This window comes from Equus quagga, chromosome 2 (genome assembly GCF_021613505.1).
Source record: "Equus quagga isolate Etosha38 chromosome 2, UCLA_HA_Equagga_1.0, whole genome shotgun sequence".
NCBI classification, from domain to species: Eukaryota; Metazoa; Chordata; class Mammalia; order Perissodactyla; family Equidae; genus Equus; species Equus quagga.
The window spans coordinates 10,617,546-10,637,765 of NC_060268.1; the positions used below are offsets into that span (position 1 = coordinate 10,617,546).

At 36.1% G+C, this 20,220-nt stretch overlaps 1 protein-coding gene across 7 annotated transcripts in view; it reads right to left on the bottom strand.

Annotated features, from left to right (window-relative positions):
* Nucleotides 1-20,220, bottom strand: part of MIA2 (MIA SH3 domain ER export factor 2) — an 87,283-nt gene that overhangs the window by 17,990 nt on the left and 49,073 nt on the right. For 4 of the 7 annotated variants that reach the window (XM_046653218.1, XM_046653216.1, XM_046653221.1 and 1 more), the window contains 9 exons: nucleotides 20,015-20,105; nucleotides 17,469-17,607; nucleotides 12,962-13,063; nucleotides 11,966-12,026; nucleotides 11,346-11,381; nucleotides 7,437-7,504; nucleotides 6,125-6,207; nucleotides 4,125-4,253; nucleotides 453-611 (listed from right to left, as the gene is read on the bottom strand). In XM_046653218.1, coding sequence (XP_046509174.1) covers nucleotides 453-611; nucleotides 4,125-4,253; nucleotides 6,125-6,207; nucleotides 7,437-7,504; nucleotides 11,346-11,381; nucleotides 11,966-12,026; nucleotides 12,962-13,063; nucleotides 17,469-17,607; nucleotides 20,015-20,105 — 868 coding nt within the window. The remainder of the gene's footprint in view (nucleotides 1-452; nucleotides 612-4,124; nucleotides 4,254-6,124; nucleotides 6,208-7,436; nucleotides 7,505-11,345; nucleotides 11,382-11,965; nucleotides 12,027-12,961; nucleotides 13,064-17,468; nucleotides 17,608-20,014; nucleotides 20,106-20,220) is intronic. The other 3 variants (XM_046653219.1, XM_046653223.1, XM_046653222.1) reach the window with 1 other exon arrangement.

Sequence of the window (20,220 nt, forward strand, 5' to 3'; positions counted from 1 at the left end):
AAGACAATTACAAGAAGGTGAACAGTATAATGGCAGAGAAACAATGAAGGGATTTGTACACCTATGTTTATGAACGTATACCCAAAAAAATCCCCAAAGATAGAAAACTAAATTCTGGGAGGCGCATGCTAAAACGACGAGGGGGATTTTTTTACTTTCCTAATTACGCCTTTTCTCCCTTGTCTGGATTTTCTAAAATAAACATGTACTACTTCCATGAGCAACAAAAACAATAAAGACATTCCATTTGGGGGGGGGGTAAAACCGCTTTCTGTAATGTGAACAATTACCCCTAATTATTCTATTTGGAAATCTGTTATTGTTGTTCTCTAATGTATATCCTGGTTTTTCTTAAGACACGGCACACGCATCCTCCTCTTTTCTCCCATTCCTGTATGTGGCACTTACTGGTTGCCTTTCAAACATAAATCACAGTGATACTCTCTCCATACCTGCTGGAGGGATCATCATCCTGCGGTCCTGGTCCCAGGGAGGTGACAGGGACCCCGTGTCGGAAGGCGCTCTATGAGGGTCAGTCAGCCTATCACAGCTTGACTCTCCTCTTTCATTGCTAATCTGCTGGTCCAGAGGATTCCCTGGGCCTCTCAAGCCTAATTAAAGAAAAAAAATACAACTCTGTTTTATCTAAAAAGGGAGTATAATATCTATCATCAAATAAGATCCAGACACTTTTTAAAAAGTGAAAACAATCAGATTCCAACAAAGTTTCCCCAAGACACATGAGACTAAACTCTATCCTGCCAAAGCCATTTCTAGGACAATGAGGACAAATAACTTTGCCACGTGCATAAACAAACATTTGCCTATAACATTCACTTTTAAATGTTATCACCATCATCATTTACATATATAAACCAGTGGTTAAACTGTAAATTATAAATACTAAGTCTGAAAATAAGAGTAGAAAGTGGATTGTAAAGATTTCTATACCAGATGAATAAGATAACTCTAAAATGAGGGTTTTGTTGCTTAAACTAACTTGCTAATAGTCAAAGAGAGCGTGACTCCTTTAAAACAGTAATAATTCTGCAACAACTCAAAGTATTTTTTAGAACAACTCTCTTAGAAATGTACTCAGATTAACCTAAGAGCCACTCAAGAAATTGCATCTCAATGTTGCAATGTCTCTCTCTACTTCTGCCCCAAAATAATTTTAACCAGTCTGATTACAAACTTTATACCCACCAGATAAATTTGGCTTTAAATGGTTTTTAGCAATTTATAAATATCAAATTCACCTTCAAAAAGAGGTCACAACTCTGAAGGCAAATCTAAAATAAGAGTTTCAAAAACAACATCACCATTAGAATAAACACTTTGAACATGATAACACTCATCTGGATAAGAAAATCTTTACATTTATAAAGGAGGCAAATCATTTTAAAGTTCCCTTCTTATGACCATAGAAAGGATGGTACCTCAGTTAATAACTCATATTCAATTAAAATGGAAAAGACAAATGTAAAAAAAACTTTGAACCATTAAATAACAAAATATATTAATACCTCATTTATCTGTCATTTAAGGGGGAATGAGGTCTTCTCTAAATTATATTACCCAGAAAACAAAAGCTTATTCCCTTCATGGAACAGCTTTAACAAAAACAAAAATTGAATAGAAATCTTTCTAAAATGCTTCCCACATTCAGTACCTCCTTTAAGAAAAGAGACAAATTAATTTGACCTTTTTTTAGTACCTTGTGCAAATCAGTATAAGCATTTTTTTTTAATATATAGTAATCTTTTTTAAAGTTTTCTATCTACTCTTTTTTGTAAAGCCAGGAGGTCAACTGACTTTTATGTCAGAAGGACAACTATCTCTTTTCTCTATAGTTGTACATTCTTATAAATTCCCCGAATCTTCCCTTCTAGCTTGCTCATGCTTCTAATCAGCTCATTAGAAGAAAAAGGCTGGGAAAGCAGAAAGTTAAATTGGTAAGAAATTTGCAAGAGTCAACGAGGCTGAGTTCTTCTAGAGGGAAGCATAGATCTCTAAGGAGACATTCAAAGGCTTCTCCTGACCGCTCACTTCCAGAGGACCACCGTACAGGCCGATGGACCACCATACAGGCCAATGGACCACCATACAGGCCGATGGACCACCACACAGGCCGATGGACCACCATACAGGCCAATGGACCACCAGGTGAAAACCTGCAAACTGGAAAATGCTAAAGGGTACAACATTTCATTCAGACCAAATGTTACACACAATTTACCCTAAGAAGAAATTATTTTCCTTATACTCAATCTTGTTTAAACACATATCTCATCCAAACTCTCAAATTTAAAGAGAGAATAAAAGGAAGGACGAGGAAGGGCACTGCCCACCCTTCTTCAGTGGGTCATAGAAACTTTCAGTCCAAAGCAACTCTTTTAAGACCTGCTGGTAACTTACCTAAAACTTCTGTAGCTTTTCTAACAAATAGTAAAACACCCTTGCAAATTATCTAAACGCATCGTATCTTGAAAGTAACTAAAAAGGAGAGGGAAGTAATTTAAATAGGAGAGGAGAAATGAAAGGTAATTTTCACTCTAATTCCAAGTATTTCGTTGGCTACAAGCAGTCCTTGACTTATGCCATTCAATTCCCAGTGATTCACATTTGCAGTTTAGCCAATTACACCCTTATTTCTAGGGCACTGTTTTTCAGGCTGGTAGCTGCAACCTGTTGTGGTATACGAAATCAACTTAGTCTTAATCCACATTTTTTTTAATGAAATGGAACAGAACTGAACAGACAATATCAGAAAGCATCAAAACTAGTAAGGGTAGGACTAGTGCATGTAACAGGTTTCAACTGCATTTATGTTGGTGTGTAATATGACATGAGATAAAATATATTTTTCACTGTAGGACAAGGTAAAAACTTGGGGGAAAAACAGATTTGGGGCACTTACAGCACACATGTGAATTTCTAAACTAGTCCCCTTCCTGGAGTGCTCAGAACGAAGCTCTCCTGGAATCCAGTGTCAGACTGCAAGTCAGCCTCTTTCCCTCGCAGCTTTCAGTTCAAAGCCCACAGAAGCAGAGGCTCTCTCTGAAGCGTCCCCAGGCTGAGGACCATCTGCAGCGGGACTGAGTCCACAGACTCCCTGAGAGGCTATTTTGATGAGCAGTACCCTTTTGAATATACGCACGTTGGCAGGTTGGGTTTAGCTTTGGTGTTTTATTTAGCCTCATTACCTTCTGTTCCTACCACAGATTCAATCTGCTAGAATCACTGATAAAAAGCGGGGGAGGGGGACACGACATGGGAGGAAGGCCACCAGCTCTTACTAGACACAGACTTGGGCTAAAAACCTAAGACTTCTGATCCTGGAATAAACAGGGCTTTCTATCGTTGAATTTTGCCACAATTCAAGGGGAAATTTTAAAGCAACTTGACAAAGTGAACACAGTATGGTGAGCGATCAAAGGAAGAAATCCAGGTGCACAGGGAACACCAGGTGAGCGCTGACGCGGCAGATGCAGACAGCCCAGCAGCGAGCGCGAGCTGGAAGCAGCTCCTGAGATCCCCAAAAACACAGGAGGCGGCAACAAAGCGGACAATCTCGGGCCAGTCCCACAAGCACTAGCAAATGAGTTAGGTCTCCTTTAAGGTTCCCATGAAAACCCTGCCTACAAGAGAACACCTCTAAATTCCTGGACTCTAAAAAGAGGTGCCTTCCTTTCTGATTTTCTATAGACAAAGATCATGATAATGAAGTAAAAAAAGATTTTAAAAATTCTACATTCTAGTAATGCTTCATTAAATACAGTTTTATGCTAGGTTATATTATTATTGTATGTTCTGTATTCTTTATAAAACTTTATATTGCATAGTATGATATGTCGTTTTTAAGAAGTCAAATATGATTTTAAAATATATGCATCAAGCGCTTGATCAAAATGTAATCTATTATAACACCGTTTCTAAGAGAAAAATATTTTAAAATTAGATGTCATAGAGCTCCTTTTCCAGACAAAAGTCACCCACAATAAGTGCAAGGAATGCCTGTATTTTCCAAAGGTTTATTTTAAAGATCATTTGAAAGATAAGTGGAGATGAAAATATACAGGAAGGAAGAAATCTAGAGCAGTAAAGATGTTTAAACAATATACCTCTTCCTCGTCCCCCTGGAAGCAAAGGTGAGAGTCTGAGTGGGCCCTCCAACAAAGTGGGAGGGGAGAGAAAAGCTCTCGTTTCAGGTGAAGGTCGACCCAGTGGTGAGGGACCATATGGGGAATGCTCTGGAATAATTAAAACAGCATATTTAAAGTCATAGCTTCAATTAGCTACACTACAGATTAGAATTCCATGTCAACAATTACCATCAGGTCATCCCACTGCAATTTACGGTTAATCCATGTCCTGAAAATTAATTATGCCTTGGGCTTTGCTAATATGAAATAGAATTAAATATGGAACCCTGTGTTTTTGAGGTCTGTCTAGCAAATGGACGCTATAGTCAATAAAAACATTATCCTCTTGGTAAGTAATACGCTTAAATAACCATACAATATTAAGCAAGGGATACTGGTGATATTTTGGAGTTATAAGAGGATTTGGGGGCGCATAAAGTTTGGTTTGGTTTTGTTTTTAACGGTATTAAGCTTCCAGATATTTCAGCTGGCGAGGGTTGTAATATGGAAGGGCTCAGTTTAAAGTAGAGCCAGATAGGCTGTATTGGGCCACGAATTATTTGAGTAAAGTTCAGATTTTGAAAAGTAGGAAAAACACACAAAATACTCTGAACTATCAGAAATTACTTTTGATTCATTACCAGTGAAAATTCAATTTGCATATACTAATTCATCAAATAAATCACTTTATCTACAAACTATATAACCAAGAGCCCTATCATTTACAAACTTCACCCCTCCCAAATTACAGTTATGCTTCTAAAAATCAACAGCAACATCAAAAAACTGAAATACCACCAAAATAACACTCTTTAAACATGTTAAATTTATTGCGTAGCTTATATAATATTCAAATATAGTTACAACAAAAGATCAAGGCATTATTTACCCTGAGACTTCTGCATTAGGTTCAAACAAAAATTTTTTCTGCATAATTCCCCCCACTCCAAACTTTGTTACTATTTGAAATTCATAATAACCTGCTATTTTTAAAATGTAGGGGGCTGGCCCAGTGGCACAGTGGTTAAGTTTGGCGTGCTCTGCTTCAGCGGCCAGGATTCAGTTCCTGGGTACAGACCTACAGCACACCCTGGCAGACATGCTGTGGCAGCATCCCACATACAAAATAAAGGAGGCATGGCACAGATGGTAGCTCAGGGACAATCTTCCCCAAGCAAAAAGAGGAAGATTGGAAACAGATGTTACCTTAGGGCCAATCTTCCTCACCAAAAAAAAAAGTAGAACTAGACTTTCACGTTAACGAAAACTGGACTCTCAAAAGTGATTTTTAAAACTTTTCAACGGCTATTAAAATGGGATTCCACCTATACAAAGATAGGTTTCTTTTCACTGCCTCAGGAGCTTAATTTCAACTCAACTGAAATTACTTTGAAAAATCTAAAGTATTTGGGATAGTATTAATGCTAACTCATTAACAAATGGACTGAAATCTTAAATACATCTTCCAAAAAACTTGTTCTCTCTTGGGGATAATTAAAGCAATCAAAGCTCAGATTATTAAGGTTTTCCCACTTTTTTAATTAATACTTTTCAATAATTAAAACCCAACTGTTTTAATTCTTACTTTTATAATGCAAGCAAAGTCCAAAGAATAGTTAATATGTAAACAGTCACAATGTTATTCCATTTAAGCATTCCTTATTCATTCTCCCCAAAATTAATTAATGAGTAGCTTACTTCATGCCAAGCACTTTGCTTTTCAAGGAGCTCAGGGTACTAAACATGTAGCATCTTATAAAACTGCACTGAGAAAGGGAGGCAGCAATTATTTCCATTATTGCTAGGGAAACAAAACTCAGAAACTTGGGAGACTACGAGAGAACTAAGATTACAACCCTGGGTCCAAAATCTAAAATATTTATAAATAATAGTGTTAGTTTACACTAATACAAACTCTATGTGCAATATATACATATATATGTATTTTAAATGAGGGGTTAAAAAAAAAAAAATGCTACCTCTGCCAAATGCTGCATTTGGAACATCAAGTGCATAAGGATCTTTTTCTAAAAGTTCAAATTTAAACTCTGTTTCTGTTAATCTGCAAATAAAGAACAAACATCTCTAAGTTACTCGTCCAAGAGAAGCACCCACATTTCAAGAAAAATGCCACTATCAAGTATGAGCTACACTTCACTATCTCAATATCTGCACAGAAGAAACAGATCTTTTCAAGTTATTCTGACCAAAGCACCTTTCTACATCCCCCACTAGTTATTTTGGGGTAAGAGGTTTCTTTTTGCCTGGTGGCAGTGATGTTTCATTGAGGTTTGGAATTGTTTTGTTTTTTCTTCAAAAACAGACTACCATCAGTACTACTGCACAGAATCCACATTTTACAAACAGCAGGGTCCTCCAAGGTCAACCAGTTCATGTCTCTCATTTTACAACTACGGAAACTGAGGCAGGAATTTAAATGATTTACTCAAAATAAAAGTGCCTGGAATAAAACACAGGGCTCCCGCTCCGACTCATGTGTGCTTTCCACTGTAATGCTAGCCATATAATTCCAATCATAACATAAAATACAAATCCGATTAACTCTTCCTACTATTTTACTCCTAAACCGTTTGTCTTGAAATTTTTTAAAGAATCTTATTTCTAGTTCTTGGTCATCAGATCTGAAATAAAACATTTAATCTTTTAGTTTTAATTTCTGAGTAGAAAAGCCAAGCAAGAAAACTAAAACTAACATTGGATAATGTTAATAGTACATTCTAGCAAGAAATGATAACACTCTGGGAAGACTGTCACAATCCTGACAGAAAAGCATCTACTGTTCCCTTCAATCCTACCTTGTAAATTTTTATTCTCCCTTTCATTTTATTACTGTAAAGCAAGGCCACCCAATACGATAAAACCAGGGGATGAGGAGAAATAATAAACATTTATTCTGTCCACTTATAAACTGAAAGATGTCGATACTCTGAGAATTACTACGTCAAAGAGATTCATTCTTTCTCTTTCCATCCCTTGTAACCTCCTTCTACCTATTCCAGTTTTTAAAAAAAATTTTTTAAGTTACCCGTTTTACAGAAGAATATGTGAACAGTTTCCTTCTTCCGTTAGAGTGATCTCTCTAAGACAAGAGTTTCAAACAAAAAAATCTAGTAACTTATAGTAAAACTAATAAATATTTCACCACTAAATATGCTGGATTCACTGCAAGTTTTCTTGTTTATCCTTATAAAAGTACTAACTAATTAATAAAATAACTAAGAATAAAAGTAATAACGAAAGTTTTTAAAGTGTTCCCACTAAAATACTTACTTTTGTCTGTTGTGAGCATTTTCTTTCCTTAAATCATTGAGGTTTCTTTCAGCATTCCGTGCTGCCAACTTAAAGAAAATAATACATTTTTAAAATACATTTATACAAACTTAAAATGAAAGATACACATACATAAATATCACACTGAGAACATACAAAATCACAATCAGTTAAGTAAGGATCTATTTCAGGAAACTCAATGTAAAGACTTTTAATTTCAGAATTTTTTTAAAGGGAACGAGTTTCATGTAACCAGAAGATATGAGCCTAAGGTTGGAGCTTCATCATGTACGTGCCAATGAATGCTGTTATCTAGATGCAAAGTCAAGGATTAGCATTATTTGACACTGTAATATCCAAATAACATGACAAGAGCCGTGAAGTAAGAGGACCCAAGCTCAGGTGATGGGAATGGGGCCTCAGGGCCATTATCCATGGGAGCACCCACCATGAAAGCAGGTAACTGTCTCTGGAGAGAAATCACCGCGACTCTGTGAAACCATAAAGGTCTAAAACAGTTCATAGGATGTGACAGGGGCCATTTTTTTAAATGGCTGAATATAAGTAAAGCATGCTGCTTTAAGTACACAGCACTGTAAAAATTCTATTCCTATAGGCTTTCATATTTGTTTAGTGACACTTTAATAAAATAAAAGGTTAGAAAAATCAGAGCATATATGTTATAGAAAACAAAGCTTACACTTATAATAAATACCAAGAACATGCACTATTTCCAAATAGCGGTGGGCACAGGTGAGACTTGCATGGAACAGTGCATGTTCCCCAGTCATTCCGTGGACTCTGCAGATCAGAGGCAGCAGAGCACGGAACGTCAGACCTGCCAAACTAACCAACCCACTGGGGCAAGCGCATCCATCCCACAGAGGTAGGTAAACTGACTCAGTCTATAACCACAACTCTTTACAAGCAAAAAGAACTCTGCTATCAAATACAGTCACTTAAAATTGTGAACTACACGTGAGAATTGACTTTAACTGGCCAAAGAATAAATTATGTAAATATTCACACACACGAAAAAGCTTAACCATATTTTAGCACTTGCTATCAAAAAGATTCCACATGTAAATCATTTCCCAGTATATAATCATATAATCAATTTTGTACTAACAAAAAAGAATGACACCATAACAATTTTAGTTAATAAAATATCAACTCATTTAACTTACAACAAGGCAGAACCAAAATTACTTCTAAATGTTTTCTACATAGGATAGTATGACATATCTACTCTTAAGTATAAGGCACAAAACAATGCATAGTTAATAAGTCAAAAGTAAATTCTACTGTGATTATAGCGCTAATAATATTAAAGATATACTTACAAAAAACATATAAAAATAAATGATGGCAAATAATTACAGGCTCTTGAAAAGCTTACAGTTAAAAGTTAGGTAAAACTGTAATTTCAATGAATGACCATGCTGTACTGTAAAACACCGTATTCAGAAAGTAAATACTTACAATTTGCAAAAAAGCATTTTATCAGGTACAGATGTTAAGGGAAAAGAAACAGTCGCTATCTTAAGAAGCTTAAATCTGTGGTAGGCACAAATATAAATGACTACGGTACTCGCCATAGGACACATAAAAACAAAGTACCATGTGAGTTCAAAGGAAGAAAAGATTATAGCTAACAGGATGCAGCAAAGAAATGCTCAATGGAAAAAGTAACATCTGAAATTATGAAATTATTTATAACAGTAAAAAAGTAGAAACAAACTAAAGGTTTATCAAATAGAAAAGGTTTATATAAATTATGAAACATTCATAGAAAAATACCTATGATATACTAAGTAAAGAAAGCAGGTTATAAAACAGTAATATATAATATGATTCCATTTTTTTAAACATATATGTGCTTTTATGTCTAAATGTATTCAAAAAAGTATGGAATAATTGAAAGTGATATTCTTGGTTACTTCTTTGTACCTTTCTATATGGGCTGAACTTTTTTTGTTTTGTTTGTTTGTTTTTTTATTTTTTTCGGATGTACATCATATTTCGAATTCTGTATACATTACATCATGTTCACCACCCGAACACTAATTATAGTGCATCCCCTCACATGTGAGCCTACTCACCCCTTTTGCTCCCCTCCTCCCCCCTTCCCCAATGGTAACCACCAGTCCAATCTCCAATGCTACGGTTTTTTTTTTTTGTCGTTTTTATCTTCTACTTATGAGTGAGATCATATGAACTTTTATTTAATGAGTATTTATTATTTTTATAAAGCCTGAAAAATATCTTTTCATTTTAAGACATAAGGGCATTTCTGCAAGTTTAAAAAAAAAGTTAATGTCATTTACTAAACAAGAAATTCAATATACAGTAACAGAAAAAGCACAAGACTTAGAATCTAAAAGGTCAAAATTTCAATCTCTATTCTTTACCCTCTGAATGTGTGACCTCGGGCTGTTCTGTCATCTGCAAGACCTGAATTATAATGCCTATTTTATGGTTATTGTGTGGACTGATTGAGTAATATATATAAAATGCCTTTAAGTACAGTCCCAAGAACACAAGATATTAATAAACTCAATTCCTCTCCATCTTTAAAAAATAATCTGCATCTGAGTGCTTAGAAAGTGGTGAGGAAGGGTCGGCCCCATGGCCTAGTGGTTAAAAGTTTGGTGCGCTCTGCTTCGGCAGCCTGGATTTGCAGGTTTGGATCCCCGGCATGAACCTACACCACTTGCCAGCCATGCGGTGGTGGCAGCCCATATATAAAGTGGAGGAAGACTAGCACGGATGTTAGTTCAGGGAAATCTTCCTCAGCAAAAAAAAAAAAAAAAAAAAGGAAAGTGGTGAGGAGTGGTGAAGAAGACTAAAATCATCATTTCCAAGCTCAGCTTAATTTGTTAACGAATCTTCACTGTATTGAGCGAGCCCTCAAGACAGAAGCATACAAAATCTTAGAATTGGAAAGGAACTTGACATTCAATGTATCTAATTTCTCACCCTATGCTGGAATCTCCACTCCAAGAAATATCTATGCCTAAGATGCCTAAGAAATATCTTCCAAGCTTCAGTATAACATAGTGATAATGACAGCTAACACTGAGTGCTCTACGTGTCAGGCACCTGGCTGACAGCCTGACATGAGTTGTCTTATTTAATCATCACAATAACTCCGGGAAATAGGAACTACTGACACTTCTAACTTACAGGTGAGGAAACTGGTGGCAGGTGATGGAACCAGGATATGAACAAGACAGGCCGACTCCAGACCCCATGTCTGCACCCACTATGCAAAGTGCCTCCCCTTGTAGACTCTTAGGGCCAAGTCCCCCAAAGGTCAGCTATTGCAACAGCTCCACATGGTAGAAGGGTCATTCTTATCATGAGTCAAAACCTGCATCCCGGTCCTTTCCTCATACAGGTCTCCCCTGGGGCACTGACATGCCATTTCTCACAGTGGCCTTTTCCTTAAAGTCTATCAAGTATTCAACAGTGAGAAGCAGATACCTGAGCTGTCTGACTTTTAGAACTAGAAGGGATGTTAGATATCACTGAGTCCAATCCACTGTTTACAGAGGAGTAAGCAGCCCCAGAGAATTTTAAGTAACTTGCCCCTAATAATCAGTGGCAATCCAGCGCCCTGAAAGAATGAATCCATGAACATTACATCACTGTCCCCAGAGAGAGGATAACTCCTTGCAAAGAAACAATGCTGAAAGCAGAGACGGAAACATCAGATTCTTTGAATAACTATGTTGTAACAAGGTATTCAGTTCATAAGGAACACAATTTCACGACTGGTGAATTAAAAGAAACTGATTTTTTAAAACTACCATTACTTTTGGTGTAAAAGTGTACCTATCACACCGCTCATTTAAATTAGGAAAAAGAACAATTTGACAAAAGAGCTTAAGAGTAATTAATACTTACCCAATTATCATGTGCTTTTTTCTCATGGGAAATAATCTGAAAAAGAGAGTCATTAAAATACTACTGATAACTTAAAAACATTCACATCTACCACTATGATTTAGGACACAACTCATAAACTCAAAAAATAACAAGTATCTCTGAAAAGTCAGTCAGTAACATTTTAAAGCACATGTCATATACACACGCTCTACTCTATTACACTTTTAAAACAGACACTGAATGTAAAGACAACTAAAATTTTTGTCCAGTAAACTTCTATTTTATGCAATAATCAACTACAACAGGAGCTGCCAATTAAGAGATAACCGGCCCAAATGAATGTGAGACCAGATGCTGACACGTTTGTTTGTTTACGCAATCCCCAATCCCAGCACAGCGGGAGACACTGGCAACTTTAAACAGGGTCTCTCAACCAGAACCCCGGGCTCCCTGGAAATGTTCCACAGCCACAGGCAAACCTCAGGAGAGGCACACAACTAGTCAGGTAACTATACTCCTGCATCACGACAGAGATACCAGTTCAAACACATCAGAACTGTTTGAAGTTACACACACACACACACGCACACAACACACACACACACACGCACACAACACACACACACGCACACACATACCTGCCCTTGATAAGAACGAATAGTTCTCTCCAATTCTTCTTCAAGATCTTTGGCTCTCTTTCTATAAAGAATAAATAATCATTCTACTATTAACATATACTAAGAAATGATAGAACAGAGTATCTCTACTGAAAATAATAATTAGGGACATCTAGAGTGCTTTGTTTCATGTAAAAAATAAGTGCAGAACTCTACACAATAATCACCTTTGAGAGGTTCTAAAGTATATTTTTTCCTGATGTAATTTCAACATTAATTAAGCTTTACTTAGGATGACCTAAACCAAAGGTCATGCAAAGATTTATATGCTATATTGGTTCATTTTTTTTTAAGAGGCATGATCTTGAAAGATTTATTCAGATGACTATAATCTTAGAATTCTTGGAAATCAACAATCTGTGTGAAGTAAAATGCTACTTATTAGCTTTACAAGACTAACAAGATAATTCCTTCTTTTGGATAAAACTCAAGCTTACTCTTCCCAACGTAAAATGAAGTCTCATGACTTTTGGAGACACTGCTGAATCTTGCCCCTTATTTTCTCTGGGTTTTCTATTATTTTCATGGAACTAATGAGGAGCAAACCAAGGCAAAAACTAGACTCATAGTCTTATAAACAGAACTTTAGTTGTGGCTCACTCTTCTTTTTATGGCATACTTCCTCAGCTCATTAATATTGTATACACTCCTCTCCATTTGAACCAAAGAGGAAAGACCTTGAAATTAATAGCGATTCATAAATTTCTTGACATTAACATAAAATAGGATTGCTCACATTCAAATACAACTAATGCACAAGATTTAAAATCACACATGCTAAAAGAAAAACATTTTTTCTTTTTCCTATTTTCTGTAAAATTGAAGAATAGCAAGACATCAAATGAAACAAAAATACGTTGTTTTATTTTTTTTTAGTTGCTTTATCATTTTTCCTAATATTAGGTTTTTGGATATTCTCCCAACCTCAAAAAGAAAAGGGTAAAATATATTTAATACCTATAGGTCTCCAGCTCTTCGGCCGCATGGCTGATCTTTTCATCTGCTTTGGAAAGTTTCTCCTCTTTCTCCAGCCGGTAATTTTCCTCTACTGTTAATTTCCTTAAAACAAAAAGCATTTTATTTCTTTTACTACATGTCATAAAATAATCAATTATATCTTTTTAATTATAGCACAAGTGGTGCTTCCCAAAGCAATTTGCATAATACCACTAAAAACATCATATGCAATTAAAAAAAGTATCTGTGTAAATACTCCTGGTGCGGAATTGAATATTGTAAAGCTTCTTATCTAATACAGCATTACTAATATAGAAGCTTCAAGAGTTATCTCTAAGAACTTGTCACAGAAATAAGATTGTCAAAGGTAAATATTAATAAAAACTATGATGACTACATATTATTTATCATGCCTTTTTGTAACGAAACATTGCATGTATTAGACAAGAAGTCACCAACTAACAAACTGGGTTTCAATAATCTTTAAATTGGTTGTTCAGTTGTTAAAGTAGTGATCAGGCTTCCAGGTCAGTTCATCCAAAAAAACCCTCATAATGAACCCAGAGTAAATAAAGTGAGTAGTAGCACTAGTCCTACTGACTACTTCTAGAGTTCTTACAATGATAAGAGCTAACTTATTGAGCCATTAGTATACGTCACAAACAGTCCTCAGACTTTTATATGTATTATCATCTTCAGTTACCACAACAGCTCTACAAGAAGGGTACTATTTTACAAAAAGGAAAATGAAGCACAGAGAAACCAAATAACGGGGCCAAGGCCTAGAGCTAGCAAATCGTGACCCCACTAAACCCACGCTGCTTCACAGGGGATCAGGAACAACACTGCCCTGGAGAATATTTCTTGAACACCACAGGAAAACACATCGGGACTCCCAACTATGGATGTCTCCCTTTCTTCATGATCTCTGGGCAGGAACATGACAAAACCACTGAAGGACTTCTGCAGGGCAGCAGTAAAAGTTTTCTGTTCTACACGCTACCTCACCTATGGCTTAGAAAGCGCTCCTCAGGTCAATCGTTTCACAGGTGATCTCCCTAGGAAGAGCCTGAAAGTGTGACGGGCTTAGAGACGCAAGAGAGCTGTGTTCTTACAGACTGCGAAGATTGAAAAGGGCCAGAAATTCTCTGACACCCCTCCCACTGCGAGGTAAAGTCTATGACCCTTCCCCTTGAATTCGGGCAGGCTCATTAATGACAGAAATCACGGTGTGAAAGAAAACCTAGTGATACGACTAAAAGACAGTCACATCTTACTGCACATACTTCAAGCAACACATCGAGCTTCTGTGTCCCCCTATTTCCTTCTCTCCAATATGAAATTTGGAAAAGTGCTAGTAATGTAATGTATCAGTCATGAAAAACATCAATATAGCATCTAAAAAATGACTGAATCAGTCTGATTCAGGCAAGAGTTTTGATTTAACATTTTTCTAGGACTATCAACTCTCTATAATCTACTCTGAAGAACAATCAGAAGCATAATTCACTGAATTTGAGTTAACATTTTAATTTAAATATAAGAATGGAATATACAATATTTTGGGAATTCAAAGCATTTCAGGGTAATAAATGAAATCACGATATGAACAACACAGACACAGCTAGGATTCTACTCAGCTTCCCATCCCTGCTTTCAATACCTACAGAAAACATCTTTTCTTCTTTGAAATTTTAAACATTACTCATTAAAATTCCATAAGCAACCATTTATTTTTTTCTTCAAAAGATACCCTCAAAAGTATTTCTTTCATCCCAAATAATCCCTTTTATGTACAAAATTTACTCACGGTATCTTTCATCCTAACCTAAAAAGAAGGGCCCATTCCTAGGTTTGCTGACGGAAACCATAAGGCTCCTCCGCAGGTCTTGCATTTGGTCGAGTTTCTTTCTCTTTCATACCCTGAGCAGTCCCACGTGGCCCAGAATTCCATAAACAGCAAGGTTTTAAATTCTGAATTGAATCCAAAGCACGAGGGAAGTATGCAACTTGGCAGTGAAGGAGCCTAAGCAACCACCCAGCATCCTGACCTCAATGGAGTGTTAATGTCCTCTGCCAGTTTCCAAATACACACAGCAGAATCTCATTATTCCTGCTGGTCGCATTCTATCAAGTAACCACAAACCCTCAATCAGCAAACACTGAACCCCTGCTCCTAGGGGAGTCACAGGGTTCGGTTCCTGGGAGCTCTGGTCACAACATTTTCATCCATCAATACACAACCCTGTTTTCCGTGTTTCTGTTAAAGACATTTGATTCAATATATTTTCTTGATTCATTAACAACAAACTCACAGCCAACAGGATTAAAACTTATGCCCCAGAAAAGCTTATCTGACACATGTATTTCTCTACAAGGCACACCACAGCCTTCCTGCACTTAGGAATACTAGACAGCACTTCAGTACTACACGTGGGGGCCATTTTAAACAGCTAAATCACCAACAAAAAGCATAAAAAATGTGGGGGCTGGCCCAGTGGTGTAGTGGTTAAGTCATGCACTCCGTTTCAGCGGCCCAGGGTTCACTGGTTCAGATCCCAGGCGCAGACCTACACACTGTTTATAAAGCCATGCTGTGGCAGGTGTCCCACATATAAAATAGAGGAAGATGGGCAGGGATGTTAGCTCAGGGCTAATCTTCTTCAGCAAGAAGAAGAGGATTGGTGGCAGATGTTAGCTCAGGGCTAATCTTCCTCAAAAAAAAAAAAAAGCATAAAAAATGTGGTAATAAATACACTGAGTAAAGAACACTCATGCACAGAATAAGAGCTAAAATAAGAATGTGGAGTATCGCCTTGTTTGACCTCAACTGGAATCATGCACAGTGGGCAATTCAAATTTTTCACCACTCTGTGCATGTCTCTGAATGACCACTAAAGCTCCATGAGTATTGATTCTGGGTTACAAATAAACTTTCTCAAGTAGGTGAATTCACAAATATAGTCTACAAATAACAAGGATAAACTCTATAACTTTTATTAAGTATTCAAAAGGGCCTGAAAGATTGTTATATTTTATTTCCTTTTCTGATGAAAAAAATGTGCTATATTGGTATTTGAAAATCTGGAGTCTCCAAATAGGTATCTCTAGGGTCTTCTGTGTACCTATGCATTCAGGCACAAGCACACTCATGCACACACTCTTTCACACCAATATACAAAGGCACTAAACATATTTATCCATATACTCAACAAATACATAATGAATAGCTACCACGTGCCAGGCATAGTTTTAGGCACTGGGAATATGGAAGAGAAAAAAATAAAGCAATTCTCTCTTGGAGTTTACATCTAAGGTGGGGAAAACTAAATAAATAAAGACAATCCATGAATCATCAGAGGATACTAAAGCCTACAGAGAAAAACAAAGCCAGATAAGGGGAGAGGGAGTAGCAGGTATTATTCCAGTTAGGGCAGGCAGACAAGGGTTCTTTGAGGCAACACTTGAATCTAGATCCAAGAGAAATGACGGACTGAACCTTCTATGGAGGAACAGCGAGGAACAGCGTTTCAGGCAGAAGCAGCAAGAGTCAAAGAGCCTGAGGTAAAGACGCGCTGGCATGCCAAAGAGCATCAACCAGGCCAGTGGCTGGAGGGGAGCCAGGGAAAAAGAAAATGAATAAGCTGAAATTAAAGAGGTATCCAGCGGCCAGATCTTGTAGGGTCTTCTAGGCCACGATTAAAGCTTTCGATTAAATTCTAATCGTGATATGAAGGCACATGGAAGTTCCAAGCAAGATAGTGACAATACCCATAATTTAGGTTTTAGAAGGATCATGCTGCTGAAAACACAGTGCAGGGAGTTAAGAGCGAACAGAGAAAGACCACTCCTGAGGCTAGTGCAATAGAGCAGTACTCTACCACATTATTCTGTACTACACCGCGCAATGAGGCGGTCCTAAGTGATGATGGCTGCGATCGGGGGAGGACGGGAGGAGGTGAACAGTGGTTAGATTCAGGATAGAGGAAAGCTAACAGAATTTGACAATAGAATGAATATGGGATATAAAAGAAAGAGAGGAGTCAAGGACGTTTGAGCGGCTACCCTGAGCAACTCAACTCAGCAAATGACACCCCCATCTACTGAGACGAGGAACATTTGGGCAGGAGCGATTTACCCAGGGGAGAGGAATCAGTTTTACAGATACCAGAGATGGAATTAATGGCTACTTCCATTACTAGGATGTCCCACCCAGATTCCCGGACCTAGCTTTGTAGTGTTAGAAAGCTTCAGGCCATAATTTGCTGACTATTTACTAGAAATTAAAAAGGATTTTATAAACTAGCTTGAAAATTCCAACATCATTTACAACATTTTCTTCCTTGAATAAAAAGTGTTTCAAGATCAAATAATTTTCTTAAAAAAGAATTGATAAACTATAATCCGATCATAAATTAAGAACTTTGAATAATCACACAAGCTGAATATGCAGTATTTCTACGCTATTCTACTTGCCTTGCAGTGGAGTTATCAACATTACTATTACCTGTGCAGTGTCATTTCATTTTCTTGATACAGTTCAGTCATGACTTTAAGTTTCTGCTGAAGCTTTTGATTCTCATTTTCAAACTCTTTGTTTTCTGACTGTAAAGATGCTTGTTCGCTCTGGAGATTTTTAATACACTCTATGGAAAAATTTTAAAAGTCACAATTAAAAGAGTAAATATTTTAAGTTGCACATTAACATTTCATAAAGATAAAAATTACTAAAAATATTAAATTATGAATAAACCAAATTCTTTCCAACAACAGAAAATCTATAAGGTATTTTTTTCACCTAAATGCTTTTCAGTATTTTAATTAAAGAGTTATATAAATTATTATAAATTTCTTTTATTATTTAAAAATTTCCTAAAACCTTCAATATTCTAATTCTAGCATCTAATTTTCAGTCTGGGAGTCAAAAGCCACTAAAATTCTCAGGAAAGTTTTGGAGATGAGAGTTTTGAAGACAAATATTTTTAGTTCAAGATTCCCTGTGAAACTACTTCACAAGATGAACAATGACTGTTTTTATCTAGTAAAAAGTTTACCTGTTAATACTTAAACTTCTACTCAGCCCTCCTTTTAAGCTTAAATTTTGATATGTTATGAGTCAAGGCAGAAATCTGGATCTTCTAATAACAAACACTCCTGCTAGCTTAAACCAAATCAAGACCAGAGAGAAAAACACCAACTTCAGCTTTGTTTCGACTCCTAAACCACCTAAAAGAATCACCTATAAAAATGCAAATTAACAACTCTAAAATAATTCTGAATGCGTTATAATTAGTGCATTGATTGTTTTTAAAACCTCATTTCTTTTCCAACATAATAATGTCAACTCTGAACTCCTTGTCTCCCAAAACGTGTATGAATCACCATCACAAATCTTAATACAAAACTCACTCTGCCTAAGGAGAGCAGCTTCAAAATCATACTAACACGCATTAAAATTCTAGCAATTACACATAATAAAATGTAATTATTCTATAACATCAACTAAATGTACACACCAAAAACATACTTTAATATGTTAACATTAAATGACTAAATGTCCAAGAAATTGCGCGCATCTTTCTCTCCATAGAAATTTTTAAATCTATATCAGAAAAACACCTGTTGACCTTGGCTTTAAGCCATTGCCAGGAACAGTCACTTAACAGACATTACTGTTGGATATCATCTCTAGTAAAATTGGATCAACCCTATTGAAGAAAAAACTATAAACCAACACTTAAATCTTCATTATATTTTTGTACTTCTGCTGTAGCAATTTTGTCTCAAACCCTCTGTATCTCAGAAGAGCTCTGCAAATGATTACCAAAAAGGCAGGAGCAGAGGGGAAACAGTTTAGAAGAAAACTTTCCTATTATGAATAGAAGATCAATTATAAAAAGTTATATTTCACGGCCCATTAAAAAAAGAAAGCTAGATTTGGAAGAAGGGTACAGGCATAGGGTCTCCAAATACTAGCTTTAGAAAATAATAAAGATTCACCAAGAACTTGTATTAAGGGATGGAGTCACTGTGAGCAAATTCCTTGCTATTCTGGCACTTACTCCACACAGTTCCTCACTAGCCTGTTAACAGTCTAAAATACAGCTTCCTTGAAAGCAGGCTCCATATCTCTTCCTTCTGTAAATCTCTCACGGCTTTTAGTACTATGTTTTACATGTTGCAAACTTTATTTTTAAGTTAATATTAATGTTCTTCAAAATCCAAAAAATATCCAACTACCAACATCATGTGAATAGGGCTACAATTTTTTTAATAATGTGTATCTTTGGTGTTCAATGTTTTCAAAAAGTGCTCTATCATAAATAGAGTTTACTCACTGTAGAAATTTTTCAAAATACAGACAAGTAAAAAGAAAACAGAAAACCATCCATAATCCCAACTTTGAAGATAATCATTGTTGACATATAAGTATGTCCTTCCATTCTTTTTTTATGCAAATAGTCACGGTAAATTTTTTTTTTTTTTACAAAATGGGATGCTACTTTATCAACTTCAAAAAAAAAATTCAAACATATCTGACAGAATTTGGTTACTTTTAAAAAAAGAACTATCAACAAAATAAAAATGTTTTCAAAGAAAAAAAAACACTTCAGGTCTACAGGCCTAACATCACTCCTTCTCCAGGTGCTGATCCACATGCATGTACATTACAGGAGAAAACAACACTACAAAAACATCTGATCAATTTTGCAATTAACAAAGATTTTTAAAAATTAAGTTTTAATTCGCTACTTTTCAACATCTAAAACCATACCACACATATAACACTGAAATTCAAAGGTAAGTATGGTTTTACATGTTTTTTAAAACACTTCCATTATTTTAATTTCATATCAACATGGAGGAAACTGACATGCCTTTACCAATAACAACAAAAAACTCAGGACTAAGTTTGCGCAAATAGCCAACAAAAGTAATAGTAAAAAATACAATCAACCTGGGTCTTCCCATAACTGATTCAATGAATGGTGCCATTCTCTATAAGGAGATGTATTTATTTAGAAAAACTTTAAAAGTATACAGATTACCTACCTGTAAGCTCTTCCTTTGTTTTATCTACTTCAGATAATTGAGTGTAAATTCGGTTTCTTTCTCCTTCCAGGGTTTTTAAAGATGCACTTAACTTCAAAGAACGGGAGAAGGAAAAAAGAAACATTAATCAGTTATACCAAAAAAAACCAAAAAATCTCAATATACCATCCCAAACTTTTGAAGGTCTTTTACCACTTTGATGAAAT